General features: G+C 39.0%; 1 protein-coding gene across 1 annotated transcript; it reads right to left on the bottom strand.

Moving 5' to 3' along the window:
• Nucleotides 1–1,205: 1,205 nt before the first annotated feature.
• MPP4 (membrane protein, palmitoylated 4 (MAGUK p55 subfamily member 4)) lies at nucleotides 1,206–24,145 on the bottom strand. Its single transcript, XM_010182704.1, has 21 exons — nucleotides 24,112–24,145; nucleotides 22,472–22,593; nucleotides 21,453–21,530; nucleotides 20,333–20,413; nucleotides 19,632–19,763; nucleotides 19,190–19,271; nucleotides 18,295–18,380; nucleotides 17,225–17,296; nucleotides 16,592–16,788; nucleotides 15,360–15,424; nucleotides 14,601–14,618; nucleotides 13,555–13,593; nucleotides 12,785–12,805; nucleotides 11,607–11,621; nucleotides 9,682–9,723; nucleotides 8,663–8,833; nucleotides 7,684–7,764; nucleotides 6,638–6,731; nucleotides 5,708–5,816; nucleotides 2,621–2,755; nucleotides 1,206–1,662 (listed from the first exon to the last, which is right to left on the bottom strand). The coding sequence occupies exons 1-21, from the start codon at nucleotides 24,143–24,145 to the stop codon at nucleotides 1,471–1,473; spliced, it is 1,866 nt and encodes a 621-aa protein (XP_010181006.1). The 3' UTR covers nucleotides 1,206–1,470.

The raw sequence follows: 24,145 nt of genomic DNA, 5'->3' as shown, positions 1-24,145 counted from the left end.
TCCGCCGCGCCCTCACCCCGGCAGGACCCGCCCTCTGGGCCGCCATGCCGCGCCTGACGCCGCCGCCGGTCTCCCGGACGACACGGGATGGCGCCGAGGCTCGCTTCCGCTCTGCGCCGGGGCTGCGGCCCCCTCCAGCGGCGGGGGGGGCCGCCCCTCCCCTCCCTGGGAAGGCCCGTCCTTCCCTTCCCAGCGTGGTGTGCACCCGCTCTGGCGGAGCGGGGCGGGGCGGGGCGTGTGTCTGCGTCCCTTGGGCTGCGGGCCCGCAAAATCAGATACGCGTTAGTGGAGAAGGGAGGTTTCCAGCCTCTTTTACCCTGTAGCCACAGGCACAATTTGCAAAATGAAGTTACACAGTAAACAAAAGGGAGAGACGAAAAGAAGTAGAAAATAATGTGAAAAAATTCCATTTCTGCACAAATAAACGCAAAACAAATGCAACACTAATGAAAAGAAGCCTGTCCATAAGCAAAAAACATGAAAAACAGGCAAGAAAAAAGAGCAGACAAGTGCTGCACTAGGCGGCAAAGTGGGGAGCTGGTCATGGACCAGCAGCACAGAGCCATACTTAGCCCACACCAGTGCCATGTTGGGACTCTGGTCTCTTCTGTTTTACTTCTGAAGAAGGAATACTAGGCCTGACTCTAGCACAAGCAGGCAGGGTGGTAACCGCGCTATTTGTCTTTGAATAATTTATTTCTAGACTGTTTAAATGACATTTGTTGATTTTCCTCCAAGGTGAGGTAAGGCAACAGAATAATCATCTGTATTCCTCAGTGGGCAAGACAGCAGCAACGTGAGGCGAGGAGAGTTTGATAAGGAGAGCATGCACTGTTTGATGAGGAGAGCATGCAAACCACTGGGAAAAGGGACTTCTGACTTTATTTCCCCTTTAAATCCACATTCTGTCAGTTTTTACTCACTTGCATTGATGGAACAAAAGAAATTACATGCTACATGTATTGTGAAAATAACTGTGGTTTCTAGAGTAATTTTTATTGTGACAGCACCACTGTGCTTCTGTCGTAAAAGGAAAAAAGGGTAAGCCAATACCTTCATAAATAACACTCTGCTGAGCTCTAGCATGCTAAAAGAGCATTCTCTGGCCCAAGTGTTGCTGTCTGTAAGACTTCCAGAATGTACAGAATGACCATAACAAAAAGAAAGGACTGTTCCATAGTTATGTACAAGTAAATAATCAAGATACATGCAACAAAATAGATTTTTCTTTATTTTTGTAATTGACCACTCACAATCAATCCTTCTTTTTTTGTACAAAAATGGATGCAACTGTAACATAAAAAGCTGAAAAGCTACACAGAATATAGTATGATTATATCTCCTGTAGCAGCTTCCTAATCCTCTTCCAAATCCCTCACATAAAGATAACTTCTTGCAATCCTGACATTAGGATTATTCTTGAAGTAAAACATAAGCTATAATCTTTCTGAAGCTGCCTGCTGCTCAGAATTAGGGCTGAGTGTCTGAGCATATCCATACTGCAGGGACCCACTGGGGCTCATCCTGTGCACGATGAACTGCAGACAGCAGCTGTGCAGATGCTTCTTGTAAATTGTCGTTCACAATCACTTGATCAAAGAACTGACCAAACTGAGCTTCCATTTTCTTAGCAGAGTCTTCCATCTCCTGTAAATCTTCTTCCTGCAAGACATAGAGTAAGTCTATAAAGTGTTAGTGTTGTGTTCTGCGTGGCATCTGCAGAACACCTTGGGCCACGTAGACAAGAGGCGAGTGGTGAGTGCCAGTGTGCTTTGTATCATTTACAGTTTGCTACAGTAAAATATGCCAAACAGGGCTGGCTGCTGTATCCTTCCCAAGGAAACACCATGTCTCTCAGTATGCTCCCTTTGCCCCAAAAAGGTTATTCTACTGATGAGTGCCCCAGAGGATGTTAGGGATCGGAAGGCAAATCCACTAACACTTGTGTTGTCACTCGACATTTTAGTTTGTTTCTCCAGTGTTCATGCTTTTTTCTGCCATAGCAATCACAGTTCGTTTCCATACACAGTTATGGACTGAGGTGTCCAAAATTTTAAGATTCTAAACTTGAACATGGTTTGCATGTAAACAACTGTGAAAACGCACTAGACACATTGTAAATACAAGATATGCATTCCCTACAGGCAGGATTGGTGTTTTTATCTGTAGAACTTGGTATAGAATTGATGTTGATACTGTCATTAAGCACACATGAAATAATACATTCTTATAACTATGTGACAAAAATGTTTGATTAAATTACTGAATGAAGCACATTCCAGATATTTCAATGCAAACAGTAAATGTATGTTTGTGTTCTCTCAAATCTTGTCACAAGGCAGTTAAAACACAACTATACAAAATAACTTCTCCTTTAAAGGCATTTTTATGCAAAATGCCTCAATCCCCTAGGTACAAATTACAACCCTTCTGCTTGAAAGCAAGTCAGGAGGGGGAAAAAAATCCTAACAAACCAAACAGAAAAAGACAACAATAACTTAGATTTGATCCTAAAGACACAATAATCTTTTTGAAGAAGAGTTAACATATATAACGCATTCTGTTCCAAACACAGAATCCCAGATTAATAAACCGAATCTCTTCTATTCCCAATTCTCACCTTGAATTTCATGTTCACATAATAATCCGTAATGATTCTGGCATTTTTACGAGTCTGCCTCATGCAGCTTATGCTGGATGGCTTGATGAATATAATGTAGGGCTTTAATTCATGAGTCCGGGCTACTTGTATGCCCTGCAAATTAAGAGTAAAAAAAAGTTAAAGTATTTCAAGTGTATTCACCTCAGGTTTACTCCCATGAAAAGGCAACTGTTTACAATATGCTATTATCTTCAGACCTAGCAGTAATCTTTGTTAGGAACACCTACTTTAAAATGACCTCACTAATAATCCTTGGACCAGATACAGTTAACCAACTGCAGCATACCAATCACTTAATTCCGCTTCGTAACCTTATTTGGAGATGCTTGCAACTCCAGTGAGTGACTGGACATTGTCATTAACAGATCTCTACAATCAACAACATTAAAGATTAACCTGAAACCTGTTTTTTTAGCTTTTGGAGAGCTACCATTGGAAAAAGTACACCTTTATTGCTCCATACTGGAAGAAAGTATCCTGCTTTTGGAAACCTTTGTACTGTGTAACATTCCCTGATGCTAATTAGCATTTTTAAACTACTACAAAACAGTGAGAGGAACTAGAAAAAAAAGAGAAAAAAAAAGCATAGTATTTAAAGTTGACCAAGCTACCAGATTTAAAATACAAGTATGCAACTGAGCAGTAATTCTCCTGCCTCACAGCAGTTACTGACAAACAGTTATGTACTATTACTTTATACCCTTCCCAGAACTTGTCCTTTAACCTCATACCCTAAAAAACTGATAGTGACACATCTTTCCGAGTAGGAAGGTTACATTTCCCCCCCTCCTCTTCTCCCTCTTGTTTATAAGTGTAGCAGAAGAAACCCAAGGGCAGTTTTAGATGTGACATGAAGACCAAAGTGTGGCCTAATGTGCCCCCTATAGTAATTCGGATTTTGAGTAGCTCCCCACAGGTCACGTAACAACTTTTAAACAGCTCAAACCACTGCTAACCTAAGGCTCTGACTACACTGGCTCTGCATAGAGGGGAGTCTCTAAAAGTTACTGAGTTATGGTGTCTCTCTTTACATCCAGTTAGAAGAGATGCTGAAACCCAATGGTCTTAACGGCTCCTAAGCACTAAATATGCAAGAAATTCAGAAAAGCTTAGTAGGATTTTGCTGGACACAGCTTTATGTCTCTTAGACGTTTACAAATTTATCTCCATCAGCAACATTTTCAAACTGAGGTCCCTAGATGGGTAGCGCTCTGTACAGCACACACTCACTGGAGGTTCCTGTAGAGCTGTTTGGTCATTGCGGCAGCAGCTTACTGCCAGCTGTTACGTTACTTGTAATGAGAAACAAATGCATGATATAATTTCCTGCTTTTGCTTGATTACTACAATATTGAGTTGGCCAAAAAGTAATTGCATCCTTTTCTGGGTAAATGAAGGGCGAATTTTTCATGGGAAACAAAAACTGTATTAACCAATATAGTGTCCATTTTGTTCAATTATCTTTTGCCATCTTCCAGGCAACTTCATGATTACACGCTCAAAAACATTCTTATTTTTTTCAGCAGAAAAACAGTTCCAAGAACAATTTGACATTCTCATCAGCAGTGAAGGTTTTACCATTCAGTGCGCTTTGTAAAGAGCAAAACAAATGGCAGTCTGATGGTGCCAGGTCTGACAAATACGGTGGATGTGGTACCACATCTCATCCAAGCTGCAGCCATTTTTGATGAGTGACCAAACTTGTCTGTTGGCTGGTGTTCTCTTGGAGAGACACACCACCTTTGCAGTTCACCAATTCTGGATGCTTCTGTTTGATGGCATCATTTAATTTATCCAGTTGATGACAGTACGTGTCCAAATTAATGGTTTGGTTCCTTGGAAGCAATGCAAAATACACAATACCTGTGAAATCCCACCAGACTGACAGCAGAACCTTCCTTTGGTGAATATCTGCTTTTGAAGAGCTTTGAGCTGGCTCATCACGCTTGGTCCACCATCTTTTTCACTCACTGTTGTTGTTGTAGACAATTCATTTTCAGTGCCTGCTAATCATCTGTTTCAAAATTGATGGTTTTCCTCGTGTTTCAAGAGAGAATTGCAGGTGTCAATGCGCTTGGTGAGATGAATTTCTTTGAGCTCATGTGGTACTCAAATACTGAGCTTCCCAATGTATCCAAGTTGTTTCCAAATGGTTCTCAGTGCTCGATTTTCATATGTTATCGGCAATCTCTCATGTTGTTAAACACCAATTGGATTTGATCAATGCCTTTAATATGTTATCAACTTCGATTGTCCTGCCTGAGCGTGGTACATCTTTAACATCAAAGTCTCTGGACCAAAGTTAAGCAAACCAATTCTGACACTGCCGTAGTTTTAAGGCATCTTCACCATACTCATCACACAACTTTTTATGAGCTTGCACAGCATTTTTTCCTTTTCTGAAGTAATACAGCAGAATACGACAAAAACGTTCCGTTTGATTTTCCATTTTGAAATTGAGGCCAGATAAATAATTGTTAACAAAATTGTGCCCTTTCTTTTTCTAAAACAAGCTTGAACTGTCAGCTGTCAAGTTCCATAATGAATTTGCAGTTTGAAATGAAGTTAGTTATGTTTCAAGACATGTATGTCCATCTATTAAAAAAACCCTGAACTTTTATTACTTTTTTTGGCCAACTCAATAGTTGCTGCTTTTACCAAAGGGTGTTCAGAGATTGCTAATGGAAGGAGAAATCTCTCAACTAACACAGCTTGGAGGATGAGGAAATCCCCTGCAACCATCTCCACATGAAAGAATAATCCTTGCTTTAAGCAAGTGTGAAAAGTCTTTTCTGTTATTATTCCCAGTAATGCAGCTGCTGACTTGGAAACAAAAACTATACTAATCTGCACATACTTGTTACTGTAGTATTACCACCCCAACACCCATGCAAAGAATAATCTATTATTAATAAGCACCATGAGATAAAGTGAAAAAATAAGAGAAAGCAACTAACGCTGTTCCAATAGCTCAAGAATGTACAGAGAACTATTTTTCCTTCCAGAAGACATGAGTTGTGCACTTCCTGTCCCTTCACAACTCACCTGTGGTTCTAAATCTATCACACAGATCTTGCCTTCGTCGAGGACTGTTCGCACTGCATCAATACTGGTACCATACAGGTACCCTTTGTATTCCCCATATTCCAGCATTCTGCAACAGTGGTGAGGAAGAGGAAAAATGAAAGAGTACTTGAGTCTCAAAAAGGTTCCATTTAAGGGTGAAATCTTCACATGTAATCCACTGATCAAGACTGAATGATCATAAAACAGAGAACACTGATGAACAACCTCCACCTTTGCTCTTCTCTGCTACACTGGACACAAAATTAGAACCATTACAATTGGACATTTCCAAAGCACGCATTTTTACTCATCTTGTTGTCACAAATTATGTGTTTAGAGGTTGTGACTCTAACGATAAAATGCTTATCATTTATATAGTGCTTACCGCTTCATCAGAGGATCTCAAAGCACTTGGAAGAGCTCAGAGTGTAGCTTCCGGTGCTAGGCTGATCTGTCTTAGAGGAATTATTGATGCACAGAAAGGGGCAGACAGTTTTGAAAGTTTGGCCCTTACAGTTCATCTGCTTACGTGGAGATGCCATCACTGCAGAAATTCTGCAATGGAGCTGTAGATCAGGAACAGGTCTAACTCACTGCTCAATTTTAGAAAGCCGTCCATTTTCCAGAAGAGTTAAACTCTTAACTTACAAGCACATCAAGTGAGCTCAGGACTGGAGACCCCACTTTCATTGAGAAGGACTCTGAGGTTGATTGTAGAGGAGCTTATTTGCAACTGCACAAACAGTTTTTGAAGTAATGGGCTCAAGTAATTTGACCAAAATTTAAACCAAACATACATAGTAAATATGACTGGAAGAGCCCAGATGTGGGACCTAACTACAAAACCGTCTTCCCTTGGATCATGTTACATTTTAGGTAGCAGAAGTGTAATTTGTCTCTCCTAGTTACCTGTGGCTATACACCATGTTTTCAAAAGTTTCCTTTGATACGTAGTGATATTCACGACCATTCATTTCATAACTCTTCTGAACACGAGTGGTGTCTGAAAGGAGATATGTACACGCACAAAAAACAACTGCAAGTAGATTCTTGTAATTTTATAAGTGAAAATGATACAACTTTTATGAAGGATTATAAATCAGTATTTTTGTAAGTAATAAAATGAGTTGTTTCCATTTGTTAATCCAGAGCAAAAACCTTGCCTACTGTACTGGTTTCCCAGTGGCAGGTCCTTGAAAATTAGCAAAGCACAACTGTATTTCCTGGAATAGAAGGAGAATGGTTTAATCCAAGTATCTGGGTCTCAAAAGAAGTACTTTGGAGCTGTTTGCACAACTGCTCTTACTCCTCTCAGGTAAAATTGATTAAAATTCATATGGAAACATCCCACAAGCCTTCCCACACTTGCATCTTCCCTATATCTGGGTTCTTAGGCACAAAAGAATTCCTGACTTTTCAACCAGCTTCAGATTCATACATTTCTTGTTTGGTTATCCAAATCACAAGAACCAAATAAGCACAGGTAGAAACAATTTCAGTTATTATGTCAGCAATTAAGCTGTGTAAGTCTCATCTGAGACTAGAATGCTAAAAGGGAAAGCTGGAAAGCCTATTAAGCACCAACTTCTGTTGCCTTCATTCTCATTTCTCATAATTTAAACACTATGTACAATGTCCCTAAGAAGTATTCTTAAATCTAAGAAAAGCAATCGTCAAGATTAAACAAAATAATGCAGACAATCTACTGCTACATAAAGCTTTAAGGGTTTCAGAAGCTGTAACCTGAAAATACCTTTGGCTGATTTGCCAAAATAAGGTGAAAGATAGTATTTTAAAATAACCCTTATAAACGCAAATGTCTCAGGCTTGCAGTAGAGCTGAAAAAACAGCCATACAGCAGAGCGAGTGGATACACAAAGGCAAGAGGGAGGTACCTAACATTTCCTAATTGTGTTTGAAGGGAGTAGTGGGGGTAAAGGAAGAACATCACATACGAGGTACAGCACTTTGAAACTCTCGTGGGTTACTTGCGATAAGCCTTCGCCTTAGCTCATTCACACCAACTCCTGCAGGACCTGAAAAGTTGGAAAAGCAACTAACATAACTGACAGAGGCACTTTCTACACACACAACCCCCATTTTCTAACACATAACATATAGAACATTTTCTTATATAAATAAGTTCCCAAAAAATGTACCAGAGTTGACCGCCTTGATTACAATACAGTATACAAATCGCCTCCCAGAGATACAGTCATACCCAGGAAGCAGCTCAGCAATACTATTTTGAAAGAAAAAAAAAATTATCAAATATTTCCAGAGTTAGGAAGGAGAATGGATTTGCCTTTACCCACTTTGCTTTATCAGGATCACAGAACACAGTTCCCTTTCAGTCACTATCATTAAAGACTACTTGAGAGCTTGCAGCCCACTTAGTACAACATCTCCTATAACAAGCATTATTAAAGGCATCTTTTTAGCTTTCAATACTGCCCACAATTGAGATTTTTCTAGTCTGGAATTTAATTTTAAACCTTCTTCCCATTGCCATATCCATGCATTTAACACTAGCTGTAGAAATGCCTCCACATAAAGATGTTTTCTGGTAAGTTACAAATGTTTTCTCATCACTTTCCATACCAGTCCCAAATGAATATAAAACTGAACCATTTCCCTAATAAAATCCGTTATCAACCAGCATTCATAGCTGCATGGCTTCTTCCCAAGACTTTTTTTTAAAAAATTCACTGTCTCAAGCAAAGATGATTATATATATACATCAAACTTTAAAACCAACAACGAAGTCAAATTACAGAAAATCACTCGTGAAATTTTGCTTTGAGAGCTACCTGCACAGTCTGCAACCGCTGCAATTTGCAGCAGGAAATCTCAGTGGATCAGACCACGACCGACTGTTTCCAACCCTCTGTTCTAAGTTGTGAAATTTGCATGAGAAAGTAATTAACCTCTTACCCACTAGTATAATTAGTCTGTTCCGGTCTGCTGGGTGCCGCTGGTACCTAACCACCTCTTCATATGGAGCTGCAAGAGCACTGTAACAGCTGCTGGGGCAGCGAGCGTGACACGACTGCGGGTTGGTCCGGGATTTCCTGCGACACAGGCGCATACTTCTACGGAAACCAGCTGTAAGAGACAAAGACAAACCAGCTGTAAGAGACAAAGACATTGGTTCTGGAAAATACACCCAAGATGCAGCCAACTCATACTTTAGTCTGAAGCATCTCTTTCTAAGCCACACAACATACTGGGTTTCTGAGCTTTTTGCAGGGTGAAAGTATATTTAATTGATGCACTTGGTATGTCAGCTTGGTAGCACCTCTGAGCATTAAAAGACAGTTAAAGAAGACATCAAATCTCACTGAAAGTCACCTGAAAATTACACCAGAATTAAAGACCTCCCCAAAACAAGCTGAAGGAGAAGTTTCTGGCCACATGAAACATCACCAGGGAACAGGTCAACTGTGTTTTGCTAGTGTAGCTGGTTCACTCCTCTAGAGCAAGTCGGGAACATTTGCTTCAGCCTCCAGAATGAATCCAAATATTTTAAAGGTCACTATAGTTTAGTAACAGGGATGGGTTTGTTGCTCCACCTTACCATCCCACTCTGAAAACCTCACTTTTTGGTCTACTTTTCTACTGAAAGCCCTCATCTCATAGGATGACAGACAGCAGAACAACATTACACTCTAGCAAAATTAATTGTGAAGTAAGGGAAATCTTAACAGCCAGTCAAGTTAAAATAGCGGTGCCCATGTCTCAGTAGAAACCTAACAGGAAGAGAGATTTCAACGGAGAGAAAAAGCATAAGTAGGAGGAAAACAACTTCTTGAAGTTTGGAAAACAGAGCAAGTAGAATTCAATTCAATAATTCTTTAGGTGAAATGAAGAATGAAGCCTTTTACTTAACTTCAGACAAGAACTTAATCTAGGTGAAGCCCCAAATATCTTACTTATCTTTAGTCATTGCGTACCAATAAAGACTCGTTGACCAAATTCACCAAATTCTTCCTCTTCTAGAATATGAAGAACAAATACTCATGAAATAAAGAACAGTGAAAGTTTAAGAGCTAGATGGCTAACAATTATTGCTGATCCCAAATGAAAACCAGTGTTTCAGTGAACATACAGAAGTACCATGCCTAATCTAATTTTAAAAAGCACACTAGTCCATGATATGAAATACTCAAATACTTCACATGACCAGTGACCAATTCAAAGGACTGATATTTCTGTAAGAGAAATATTAAACTTAAAAAGTTTTTCTATTTTCTAAATTAGATTTGAAACTCTGCATTTTACTTGTTTCATTCCTTAGATAACTAGATGACAGACAATGCTTTGAAATACTTACAGTGAAAAAACCTCTACATAATTTAAGCTTTTCAGGTGAAAAGAAATTCTTCAGTTATAACATTACAATAACCAACAAGTCAGTAGCTCAACATCAGAAATAAAAAAATTGTAACTCAAGTTTCTGGCCAATAGCATGCTAGGAAAAAGCAAGACGGATCTGCTTGGATCTTTCAGGCAGAATGAAGACCTGATTTTATTATTTCTTTTTCATAATTTTTGGATCAGTGATATCCGTGCTCTAACATCCCAGACTAGTCTATTTCCTCCAATTCTTTTTGTTCCTATTCTCATGCTGTTCCTTGTGCAGGCTTAGCCATCAAGGTGAGCCTTCTGAATCTCTGCATGTATTTTTTAAAAATGAAATCTCTCCTGTAAGGCTCCAAAATAACAATTTCTCAATAGATCAATGCTAGAAATAGTTAGAAACTATTTTATAAAGGTTTGTCCTGGTTTCACTGGGATAGAATCTTAGAATCAGTTTTCTATTCAGGAAAGCTGCATTTCTGCAAAGACTGCAATACTCAATTTCATGGGAACAAAGTTGATTTGAGATTTTGTTTTAGTTGTCAGCCAATGACTGAAGTCTTCAGCAGTTCCAGGTTCATCAGGTACAGAAGCTGGGAGGAGCAAAAGCCAGGGCTGCTGACCCCAAGCTGGCCTACAAAGTTATTCCATACCACAAATATCACGCTCGGTATAAAGTGGGGCGTTTGGTGGGAGATGGCCTCTTTCCTCGATTGCTTCTATGTCAAGAGGGTCTCATCTGCTGTTCTGCTTCCGAGGCCTACTCCCCTGCCCGCTGTAATCGTCACAGCTTGTGATGACCACTGTATCAGCTGAGTATAACTCTGTACTTTATATTAATACTGGTTTATATTACTATTACTTTATTAAGTCTGTTTTTATTTCCACCCACAGGTTTCCTTTCCTTTTCCTGATTCCCCTCCCTGGATGGAGAGGAGTCATCAGGTGACAGAATAACTGTCTAAACAACAACAAGGTGATTTGAAAACAAATAACTAGAGGAAAAAATGGTGCCAGCAGTATTTAGATTTCTCTTCAAAAAGGACTCCTAATTTTCCCCTAATCATGTGTGTAGTTATCCAAGCTGTGTATTCCCTTTATTTTAGCCTTGTTAAAGAATAAGATACAGAAGACATAGGCATATCTTTCAAAGGACTAATGGTTCCAAGGGAAGAACATTCTTTTCATTTGCAAACCATGAAATGTATCATCCTTTAGCACTAGATTCAATTGACAGTTATCTCAGAAGTATGCCAGTATCAAACCAAAACTGGTTATTGGCATCTTGGTTACTCTTCTTTTACATGCATACACTCTTCACTACTTGTACCTTTAAAACAGTTTTAGTACACGTAGGAATAAATGTAGGAATAACAACTCCTGCAGTTTGACTGTAGAAGAAATTACCTGGCACAAAACTGCTTATTTAGGACAAAGTTCAGTATTGTTCAATAAACACAGAAAAATTCTAATAGATTACTGCTTACAGGAGACAGGGAAGAAAAAAAGTTAGTGTTACCTTCTTTAAGCTCCTCTGCATGTTCAGATAGAGACAGATATAAAGCAATTAGTTTTGAGAAGACACTCTATACTGAGATTGAAACAAACAAAAAAATCCATCAGTGCAGGCTTTTAATCTAAAATATGCCTGTTTGACCATGAATTCTCAGTTCACAAAGAATGAGACACTCATCTACAGCAACTGTACAAGTGTTGTACTGGCAAAATACATCACACGGATCTTCAACTACTGGTTACTGCAAAGTACAATGTAGGATAGCAAATATTTGCACCTTTTTATTCCTCTGACTGGATACAGCAGACAGCTGAGTCAGCACTGCCTAGTGAATAGGATTTGCAAGTGTAATCCCCAGGTGCAGTTACCAGAAACATCCTAGCCTGAAAACGAATGACAGCCCTGCAGACCTGATGGTTCCGTCTTAAAAACTTTGATGGAAGAGAACAAACCACCAGGTGATAAGAGGAGAATTTCCCCTGGCAAGTAGGAACCTTGTGGAGAAGAGCAAGTGTCAGGTGGAATGACAGTTTCTCCACAAGATTAATAAATATCTCAGATAAGAACTTTAGCAGGAGTAGCATTGTTTTAGTGAAAAAATGATTTATTTTATTTTAGAAGACTTACATTTTTCAGAACTCTGAATGTATTATGAATAGGTAGCTGTTCCCTAAAAAATCAAAACCACCCCAAAACCAGGTTGGTTTAAAAAAAAGCGCTGATTTATTTATGTCTTATACATCAATCATTCATTCTTTTGCATTTTTGTTCCTTGTGTCCCAGCCACGCACACAATCACGAATCCAGAACAGCTCTCCTCTTCACCACACCAACTCCTACAGTAATGCAATTATCTGCTGACATCAGGGCAGCGCCTGCTGTCACAGCCTGCACAGGTGTAACTGAGTAGGATTTGATAAACAGATCTGATGCATGAGAAGAAACACACTTGTGAGGTAACAAGACAAAAATATTACTACTAAGGTAATCGAAGAGCAAGAGGAAGACTTAAGGCAACAGGATTTTACATAAATGCTTTTCAAGCCAGAATGGCTTCTAAAGCTAAAATGGCATCCTGGTTTTTGTCACCTGGTTGTTTTTAAGACACTTGTTTGTCTCTGGACACCCTTCTTGCAGCAGAACAATAGCAAGGAATTTGGAGTTAGGTCAGAGGAACTTACCAGACTCAAATGTTTCTTCATCTTGTTTAGTAATCCAGATAGCAAAGATATTAAAATAAATTCAAAATTTAGTTCTTTTCCTCCAACAGAATTTCAGAATCAGAAATCAATTTTCCAGCTCCTATCAGTCTGTCTCACACATACTTTCCCCACTTCCCTCTACACTGAGGTGGCAAAATACAGCTCGCCATGCTTGAATTAACGGTCTGGTCGCTCTCCACCCAGTCCTCAGGATCGCATCCCTCATGAGAGCTTTTTGAATTACCTCAGCAGGAGGAAGAATGAGCTGTGCTGGTTTTGGGAGCATGACAGGCTAACAGTCTTCACATGTACCATTCACATGTACAAACCTATTCTTGCTCAGTGCCTAAAAAACATTCTCCTGAAATCAGTTTCTTGACAATGAGTCTCATGTCTTCTCCAAGACTACAATAATCTGTGGCATTAAATCAACAGTGGGCAAAATCTGTGGTCACATTACAGCCACAGTCCAAAATTTGAATCAAAGAGGCTGGATCTCATTCACACAGATAAGTCTGGAGTGGTCTCTCTTTTTGGCACAACACATCAGTATAAGCACTGTACACCAGAACTGCAAACAGCTCACTTTAATACACTAATGTAGGCTGAAGTTTCCAGGGTATGAAATTTAGAATTTTCTACCATTAGGTTCATGAGGAGAATGAGTGTTATTATCTGGGAAACAAAATTAGGCTTTAATTAGCTACTACCTTGAAGCAAAGAGGATAATCTCAAGTGAATTCAGTTACCTGTTTCCACACACTTCTCATCAATCTGCATGTCATCCTCTACAGATCAACACAAGGGGAAAAAAAAAGTCATCTGAATCAGAAAAACACTGGGGAGGAAAAAAACCTTACAGATCTTACAAGATTGATCTCAGACATCAGAAAGAAAGTACTTTTAGCTCAGATCTGTTAACTTCAACTTACTGATCTGCTCTGTCTTCAGTGAGCAAAAGCTCACCTTAAACTAGTGCTCTAAAGCACTTGTGGCAGAGGCAAACACATCTAACTTGAATTCTCCTTTTGAAATAATAAAAGACTTAACATGGCTGTCACTGTTTATCCTGTAGATATCGATTTTTAAGTATTACCATAACAGAATATAACTTTCCACTCCCTCCCTTCTCTTCTGTAGCTTTTCTTTCCAATATGCTTCACTCAATGAAAGTGATTTGTGTGGTTGACTTTATTATAATTATTACAGGGAAGAAAAGGAAAGGAAAAGGAAAGATTGATTCAGCTCCCTCTCCATCTGTCATCAATTCACATCCCTGAAATGCGGTCTTGTGGGCTTGGGCAAGCTCATGGACTCACAATCCTGCTCTGTGTGTTCTGGTCTTCTGCACCCCTCCAGATGCCTATTAGGAGGAGCTATTTTCCAGTTACAAGGCAATTATCAGGGCATCTGTCAACCATATTCTGCTCATATGTATCCTTTAATTAAACTTTCAGAGCTGCTGAGGTCAGCTGCTGAAGATGGGAGAGAAAGAAGGAGAAGAAAAGAGAAAAGAGAAAGGAAAAAGTACTCTTTCCTTCCTCAAAGCCCATCCAAAACCGACAGTTCCCTGCTTTAAGACAATGTAAGCTTCTACTATTTCAAGTGAAAAAAAAAACTTGATTTCAACTATGCCACGCACACAAAATACCAAGAACTTGTGTTTCTTTTGCATGTATTTACCAAACTCATTTCTGTCTCATTTCTGATGACTTTTTTAAAAAGCCTGTAAAAAACATGTGCTATACTGAGTCTAGGTACAGGAATGCAACGTTGTCCAGATACCATCTCCTACCTTCTTCCACAGTGCTTACTGCCCTCAGCAAATCCATTGAAGCAGTTAAAATGCAATAAAATTATGGTGAAAAAGAGCTCCAGCTCTAACAAAGCAAGCAGTCACTGCAAGAAGAATCCTAGGCAATGAAACACACTCAATCTGGGAGTTATCACAAGAGAAAAAATAATTGTATACTACTATAAAAAACCACAGAAAAAAAATGAGGAGAGAGAAAACAGCAAGAATGTTCCTTGAGAATAATTGGATGTTTACAGAAAGCTATAGGTGGCAGAGGATAATGTTTCTGGATTGTCACCATGAATAACCTCACAGGCAGCACAGCTTATCTTTCTCTCAATAGCTTTGATGACAAAGAAACATTCTAAATATATCGCACATCCAGTGCAGAACTGTTATCTGTGTCCCTGGAAAGCCAGTTGTCACCTCACACGCATTCCCACCCAATTTTCTTAGAGAGAACTGGCTCTCCTAGAGGAGAGCTCTATTACAGACTTCAGAGGGAGCTGAATTCACAGCTTCTTTCACAGTCTTCACGTGCACTGGAGACAACCACCTCCACCAACAATATACTTCATAGTACAACTACCATGAAATATTTTCCTGGGGGCAGTTAACACATTTCTGAGGTTATAATACAGCTCCAGAAACAAAGACTTTGAATTCAACTGAATTGTATGAGCTTCTATTTCAGTATCCCTGGAAAGAGAAACAAGAACTTTCTTTTCTACACTACCATTCAAATAACTTTTCACTCACACATTGATGATTTGAGACAGAGATGGGGCTGGAAAGGTTGAGACCACCAGAATTCTCGCTGCTTCCTACGTAGAAAAATACATTTATCACAGTTAAAGAAACAAAATAGTCCACAAGCACATTATGCTCCAGTCAGACTCCCTTCTTACACGTAAGATCAATCAGAACTGAGCTGGCAGAAGACACTAAGAATGGAAACATTACCCATTGTTTTAGTCCACAGCAAAGTCCTGAAAGAAAGCCTACATGCTATCAGAACTACTTAAAAGCAATTTCCCAATCAGCAGCCCAGAAGTATTTAGAGTTTCTACATAAGGACAGGATAAGCCATAATGTGCTACAGACTCCTGGAAGTAGGAGAGTGTGCTGTTGCTATGGGTAGCAGTACTATTGCCTTTGTTACTACACAGAGCCTCTTGTTTGCAGCCTTAATCACAACCTGGTTTGATTTCAACTTTCATTATACAGACAGTAGCTAGGTTTACATATAGTACAAATCAAAGCTTATCATCTGCAACTGTGTGGCTTTACGTTTTCTTGAGGGTAACACAGGCAGGACATATGGTTAGAGGGTCAAGTTGAAAGGTGTGCTGCAGCAGTTTAACTGCTCCAGTTCTGAAAGCATGTAGTATAAAAATAAAGGGCTATTTATGCAAAAGATAATAGGCAAGGGATCCTTGCTTTTTCTTGAGCACTTCTTTTTGTTTTGGTTTTTTGTTTGGTTTGGTTTTCCTCTCTTTTTATCTGGTATACTCAGTTTTGACCAAAGCTAAAAAGGTAACTCATGCCTCACAGGACATCTTTAAATAAATATTGTTTCTTGATACAGCTATGCCTTTATACTATACATTTAGTATCCTGCTTTTCCTCCCTTTATTTTTAAATCAGAAATGATGGTCCTAAACAGTCAGGGCCCTTAATTTCCACCCATCTTTCAGCTGCTACACTCCACTGGATGTCTTAGCAACTAGCACAGAGACTAGGCAACTGTTGTGATCTTCTCAGACATCACTTTAAGATGAGATGATACAGGTACTTTCAAAAGCTTGTTCTCAACTAGTTACTCTTAAGGGAAGGAGAACAAGAAGTCAGAGAACAGAAAGAAGAAAGAAGTTTATCAGATGTCACTCTGAATCATACTGCTATATAACTTCTGAACATTTTAAATAGCAAAGTCTGAATAACTAGCTATTTTTTTTTAATATAAATCAGAAAAATTAAGACTTCTTTACCTTTTAAGAAGATGATTTGAGGGTATAAGTCCAGCACAGGCACTGAGATCTGAAACTTTCCTGGCCTGCCACCAGAGAGCATCATTCTGGTCCACAATCTGGAGTATTTCACCCTTCTTAAAAGGCAAACCTGCATCAGCGCATGGTATAGCAGGATCTTGTAAGGGCCAGTAATCTGCCATTGCTCGCACATAGAGCTGGCAAATAAAATACACAGGAGTAAGCGAAAGCTCTGTTAAGAACAGATATACATGAGCTTTATAACCACAGGGCCAGATATTGTTACTACTTAAGTCAATTAATGACAAAGTTAAATTTTAAAAAACAAAATCAAGCCCCAAACTATATTGGGAGAAAAAAAACCAATCTCATTCACTGTGATAAGAACTGACCTTCAACCTGTAGATCAGTCTGAAAATTTCTTCATTACCTTTAACACAAGTATATTTCAGCTTACTATGTTTATTGCTTCAGCAACAGGATACTGATGTCAGCTAAGAGGTAGCCATAAAGGCAAGTAACGCTCTAAGGATTGCAATAAACTTCTAAGCAACACCATTTCTTTGTATCACACCACTAGACATTATTGGGGTAACTTTGCAGCAAGAATTTGGAAAAAAGAATGTCTCTTACTGTTGTTTGATTGCTGACAGGCCGATCAGAAACTGGAATTAGCTTGAACATAATTGTTCCCTGAGACAGAGCCTAAATGATTTAAAAAAAATAATTAAAATACAACTGGTATTCAACACAAATAACCAAACATTGGCAGCACAAACTTAACATGCCATGGCTTTAAGGTCACTATAATGGCCAAATTTCAAATACAATTTAGGCAGAATCAATATGACAATACCGTATTTTTTTTGAAAGGAAACTCAAGAATGAAGCTTCAAAGTCTTGCTAAGCACTTTTAATTAAATGAAATCTATGTTTCATTGTAAGTGTATATAATTTCAACAGTAATTCATGCCAAACGTTTCTACTGAAATTTAATTTAAATTAGTGGCAGAGTTTGGTTAGGCAAGTGATGAAAAAAGGAAAAAAATATAAATCTTTAAGAATTAAGCATTCCAATAGAGTCTGGATTTCTTATACCTAGAAATGGTATAACCAGGGAAATAACACATAGAAAGACTTGATACTGATTACATCCAGCAATACCTTACTGACTGGCACTAACACTTTGCAGTGAAGAATGCTGAAAGACTATGGGCAAAATGATGAGTAAGTAACAGGGACAGCTCAACAGATTTCTTCATGAGAACTCTGACAACAGTGATTACCACTGCCCTTTTTTGCAGGGCAAAGTATGTAGCTTACAAGCTCATTCACTCTACTGTAGTGCATTTTTTAACATGGACTCTTATTAGAGCAGCACCTTTCCACTACTTTCTTGTAGAATATTAACTGAATGGAACTACCAGAGAAATTATAAATCAGTAGTCTGAATAAATGAATGTTTTTCCCAGAAGCCTCAGGTGGCATAACCACAACTAAGTTGATTTCTGTCTAGAACACAGGTTAGATTTCATTCTGATTTCATACATTCTGATTTCATGAGCAGTTGTGAACTTCATCCACAGTAAGGAAACAATCTGAATTTTCTGTTAAAAATTTCAGACTTTCTCCTCAGAGAGAGATTGTGTAGAAGAAACAGCGTGCAGTTACTCTTAAGGCACAAAGAAAAAAAAAATCAATACCAGAATATTAATAACTTGCTCGGGCTCAAGTCCCTCAACTGGAACTCCATTTACTTCCACCAGTTTGTCGCCAGCATACAGCAACCCTACAGTGAAAACAAGGATGAAAGCAGCAGCAGTTTTATCACAGCATGGATTATCCTGGGTAGGCAAGGCAGGGACACACAGCTATACCACAGGTTTGGAAGTCAGCATTAAAAGTTTCCATACACCAGGTATGCAGGAAGACACTTTGGATTTAGGCTATATTGCCCCTGGATAGGACTGCAGACTTCTGTGGGTCACAAGAGGCTTGCATGCCTCAATTTTTATATTTCCTCCCACCCTCTCATACAACATGTTTACAATCCATTGATGATTTGCCTTAGAAGTAGCAGAAACTTTTTAATATAGCTCCATTTCCCAAAATAATTTCTGAAGCTATTCTAGCTAAACCCCTTATATTAAAAGGCCCTGAGACTTGGAATCTGAGCCTTAAAAATTCCAGGTGCAGTGGGAGGCCTTGGAACTCCTCTTTTACCTTTACAGAGTCTTCACAATATTTTTACTTCTACATTTTCCTTCAGCACAATTAAAACTTTAATCAAACTAGGAACTTAATTAGCAATTGTCTATAGTTTGGGCTTTCTTCTCTATGCAAAGGCCAGAAAATAGTAAATGGAACGATTTCATACTGATTACAGTTCAATTTTACTTCTGGTGTTTTACATTTCAGTTAAATTACTTTTCCCAAGGAACATGGAACACACTCAAGTCTATTTACAGTGCCGTCCAATGCACACATCTTCTTGCCCTGTCATAGAAGACTAATTGTAGAAGCTAAGCTATTATCTTACTTGAAATATATTATTTCAAGTTCAAGTTTTTGTATTAATTTGTTTTGAATTACACATACCGCTTCTGTCTGCTAGCCCACCATGGATCACACGGGCAACCGTTATGTCACCAGTTATCTCATGGCGTTTAATGGTGGCACCCTGGCAAATAGAAACAAAGAAAACACCACACTGATCACTGAAGAAGCCCTGCAAGTTTCCTTTCACATCACAAGTCTGATCTTCGATATAACAGAAGGGCATTGAAAGATACAGCCTTTATAACACCATGCAGATCTAGTGATAATATAACATTATTAGTACTAAGTTTTTCAATGTCTTCAACTTCCATCATACTAAAATAACCTCATTGACTGACTGTAAGTTAAGCTATACGTTTTCCTCTTACAAGCACAAGAGCATTTCAGAGTCTCTCTCTCCTCCCTTCCTTGCTATTTTGGCCAAAGGAATAGCTCTCAATCCTATTTGCATTTTCATTATATGAGATAAAAGCTCCCTTACCAGAGGCTGGTTGTTCTTCACTAAGCAGACAATCCTCATAGCTTCCTCATTTTCAGGTATGTTGTCTGGCAGTGGTGGAAGGGTTGGTTCAAAATCTTTCTGGGCCACGGTATCATGAGCAGATAGCAAGGCCTGTTACAAACAAAAAGCAGCAAACCAACCAACCCATAAACGAAGTTCATACAATAGAACAGCTTGAAACAGTGACTCGTCAGAAAACCGAAATCAGCAAATAATTCCTATGTGAACACAGATCCCTTCCACACACTGATATTTTCCTCTTTCCACTTGGAAATTCAAAACATGGAATAAAGTTCCAAGAACAGTTCCTCTCTCGGCTTCTTCTGGAAAATTTACAAAGGTTGAAACATTTCTATTAGGAACTCCAGGGTAAAGAATGCAGGTTTTGCAATTACAAGGAAAATTTGGGTTGGTTTTTTTTATGTCCACATGAAGTGCTCAGAGTCTAACTTTGTAAGAAGCATCTCTCTCAAACATAGCCCTTAAATAAAATGCATCCCACTGCAGGTACCTCAGCTACTTAGCTGTTCAATCAGATGTGGGCTGTGTTAGTTCATGACTAGCAAACTGTGTCTCTTCTGGCTCCTTTGCCAATCCTTGTGAGCAGCTGGACATCTGTTTCCCTTCCCACTGCAGACAGATCTATGAGCAAACTTTTTTTTTCCTTAAGCAGGACTTGCCTTTAAATGTGGAGTTCTCAGTAGTCGTCTCAGCTCTTTGATCTCTCCAGACTGAGGGGCTTCACGCAGTAACTCTACCACCTGATAAATGTAAGAGAAAACACAGACTGGTTCTGGTGGGCAATTAATTTAGAAAGCTTGAAATTGAACTTAGAGGAATGTGGTATGGTAAGAGAGTTAAGACCTCCAGCACATACTTTACCACATTCCTAAGCTATTTCAGAGCGCAATTTCCTAATGTCAGCTGTAGCACAGATCCCATGACCCTGAATGAGACATGTGATGCACTAAGCTACACCTTCTGTTCATTGGCAGGGTGAAGGGACAGTAGGATGGATTCCTGTTCCCCCTGTTCTTGGAGCTGTCTCTCCCCATCCTACCTGCAGTCACAAACCTATATCTGTTAGGGCCCATGTGGACACTAGACAAGAGTAAGTTTGTCTTATGAAATACCAGCCTCACCTGAGCTAAAGTGTTTGATCCAATAGAAATATTCCGTACTTAAATATTAAGCCATCTCCCTGTTATATGACTCTGAGCATATCCATATGGTTTGTCCCAGAACTGGACAATATGACCACAGCTGCACAAGCCACAGCCAGGCTTAGTTTAGTTCAGACACAGTGCCATGTGCTCTAAATTAGTTTTTGTTTTCCTCCTGTGCCTCAACCAATTTCATCAGTAGTGTCAGTTTCTCCACTTAGTCATTAACACTCCCCCTAATTCAGAAATTTAAGAATTAATCAGCTATTACGATTAGAAAAATCCAAAAAGCCTTCCAAAATTCTCATGTCAGACTGCTTGATTGTAGCCATAACACTGAAACACAGTTACGTGAGAAGAAAAATATATGACCAGTGGTTAAAACAATTTATGTGTTCATTACACTGGCCAGGGCTCATGCAGTCTAGTGGTCACAGCTGTACAAATTTCTCATCTCTCCTTCTCTTATAACACAGAGCTGTCGAGTGGTTTGACAAATGAGTGAGGACAGGATCTTTCATGTTGACATGGTGTACTCAGACCTGAGACACAAATACCAGAACACAGTTACCTGCAGCTAAGTTAACTGATTTGGTTTGAGTAAGTAAAGCAATACACTGTGCATACACAGTCTTACCTCACGAGTCAATGCACGTGCCTGCAGCGTGACAGGAACTGGTCTTTTTCCGAGGTAGTGTTGGAGGCACTCATAAATCTATTCCATGCCATGGCAGACAAGACAATGCAATGATGATATGAGCTGTTCACATGATTGTACAGGTACATACACAACACACAAATGACAATGCTGTATTTCTAGGCATTTCTTAGTCCAACTAGAGCCAACGAACTTGCAATCTCAATACTTAATGTCTAATGCATCTGGAACTGAGTCTATAATTCATTATCTTTCCATATTATCACCCAGTTAGCCAGTTATGCAGTAGTTTTAAACCTTCCAAAGAGAAAAGCTGATTACACAGGACAATAACCTCATAGCATCAGTTCTCTGACTTGTAGCTTGCTTCCTTGCCTTAGTTGGAGGCCTGATTAACAATGTTAACTTAAGACAAAATAAATTGCTGTATTTAAAACTAACTTTGCAGACATTCTTATCCACTGCAAGTTGTTCTTCTTCAAAATCTAAAGATTTTGAAAATCCTTGTTAGAGGAAAAGCAGAATTTGTGCAGAATTTGCCTGAGACATGATTCTGCTCAAAGAGAGAAACACCAGCCAAAGCTCTGTTCTGTAACAACGTCTTCAGCTACATATCAGATCAGTATGGGCAAAACAAAAATAATGTATTTTGGCATCCATGCCAAAAAGTGGGATGCATAGCCATAGAGAGATTTAAGAACAGAAAAGACAGCTGAGCAGTGCTATGTTCAGCCTACCTGTCCATCTCTCTGGCCTTAATACAGACATGTAAAGTATAAAAACTTTAATGTCTAGGACATTAGGAAAGACAATGCCTTTTTTCTTTAAAGCAAAGGTGGTTTTGTTCACATTGACTGCTGATGTTAGGACTGACATTAGGACTATCAGTACTTAGTGTAAATAAGCATTTATTGTCCTGATATGGCAAAATAAAGCAGCTAACCCCTAGCCATTGTTCTGTAGGAAACCTTTGGCTTCACAGCTGAATATTACTTTACCTTAAAAAGTGCTTGCAGCCAGCGAGATCTGAGCAGGTCATATAACATGCCAACACCATTGACATCTCTTTTACTAAGCAAACTCAGTTCTTGTAGCACTAGAGTCAGAACATGAGATATACCTGAGCCCAAGAAACAGAAAAGTGCAAAACATTTCATTTCAAATAGAAGACCAACCAAAGCCAAACAGTGACCCAGGCCTTTGAAAAGCACTTTTCCTCAGTTTATACTTCCAAGAAATGCACCCATTTCCTGTCTGCTTTTGCCATTTTCTTTCCCCAAGAAATACAATGTTTATAACAGCACTAATACAATGCCATACCAAATGTTAGATTTATTAAGCTATAAAGATTCTTTAAGAGAAGATAAGAGCTAGATTCCTGACTCTCACTGAATGTCAAAGGAAAGTAAGTTCTAAACTCTTTCTAAACTGTGTATTTTGGCAAGCACAAGCTGTCTCTTCGCTTTTTAGTGCCAAAGTAATCATACAATACAATTGTAACTGGAGACTTTTCTTTGTATTTATTTGTTTGTTTACAACATTAAACTTAGCCTATTTCAGTGAGTAATATTGTAATATATATATTAAAAAGTTGAAATAAACCCAAGACACTTGAAGCTTTTAAAATTACATCAGCCAAAGTCAAAATGATAATTGAAAGCTCATCCAGCAGACCCAGAATAGCTGAGTACTCACTACTGCAGACAGTATCATCAGCTGCTACCATCCAGTCACCACAGCTAACCTAAACATGGGAGCCTTTCTTTACTTATTTCTCTCCCGAGCACAATTTTTATAGCCATTGATAGTTAATTGTTTCCTGTATCAGCTCTAGACCTCGATGTTACCAACACTTACATGAGATCTACCTTCAACTTCAGTTTCACTGTGGTATTTTCCTTACGCATGAGTTTATACAGGCACTTGCCTGCTAAGTTTCTGCACATGGGCCATTTGCCTCAATCATCCGGCAGAATTATTGAGTATCTAAACTGGGAACACATGGAAATGTACCTCCTTATCAAAAGGATCGTCTGTTTCTGGAGAGCAGACATCTAAGCACTTACAAAAATTATGAACTCGGTGAACTCTGAGCAACCCACAGGGAAATACCTCCCAAAACATAGTTAACTTATAAGAATTCTCTTCTACTGGAACTTCCTAATGCCTAATAGAACATTATCTTTGGTGGAGACACTTTTTAAGATCTTTTCCTCATTACTGGTTGCCTCTTTTTGTGATGACTTGTACTAACTCTCTCCTAGAATGCTGTCCCTACATTAAACTGGGCTCAAATAGACCAAGATGTTCCATACAGAGGCACAAACCTTCAAACTACAGAGAATAATTTTCTTATGCAAAAAAACCCTCTTGCAGTTAATAGTAATTCTTGATACAGCTGCAGAGATCCTTGGCTTCATAAGGCAGAAAAATGCCAAGTAGTCTCTTCTGATGCTCTCTGAATTAACTGGATACCACTACTAAACATCAAGAATCATTCCAGTTATTAAGTAGTGATCATTCTAGGCACATTCATCTCTCTCTTGGCTCAGTGGAAGAAGAGTTACAGGGACCAGAGAATAAAACTTTTTGTCAGTTTTCTCTCTCTTTGAAAAAGAGATGCAGAAGTTACAAGTACCGTTATCTTGACTGCAGACTGTTGGCACCTCCAT

This window comes from Mesitornis unicolor, unplaced genomic scaffold (assembly GCF_000695765.1).
Source record: "Mesitornis unicolor isolate BGI_N332 unplaced genomic scaffold, ASM69576v1 scaffold5314, whole genome shotgun sequence".
Taxonomy (NCBI): domain Eukaryota; kingdom Metazoa; phylum Chordata; class Aves; order Mesitornithiformes; family Mesitornithidae; genus Mesitornis; species Mesitornis unicolor.
Note: the sequence above shows the minus strand (reverse complement) of the source record. Positions and strands in the feature narration are given on the sequence as shown.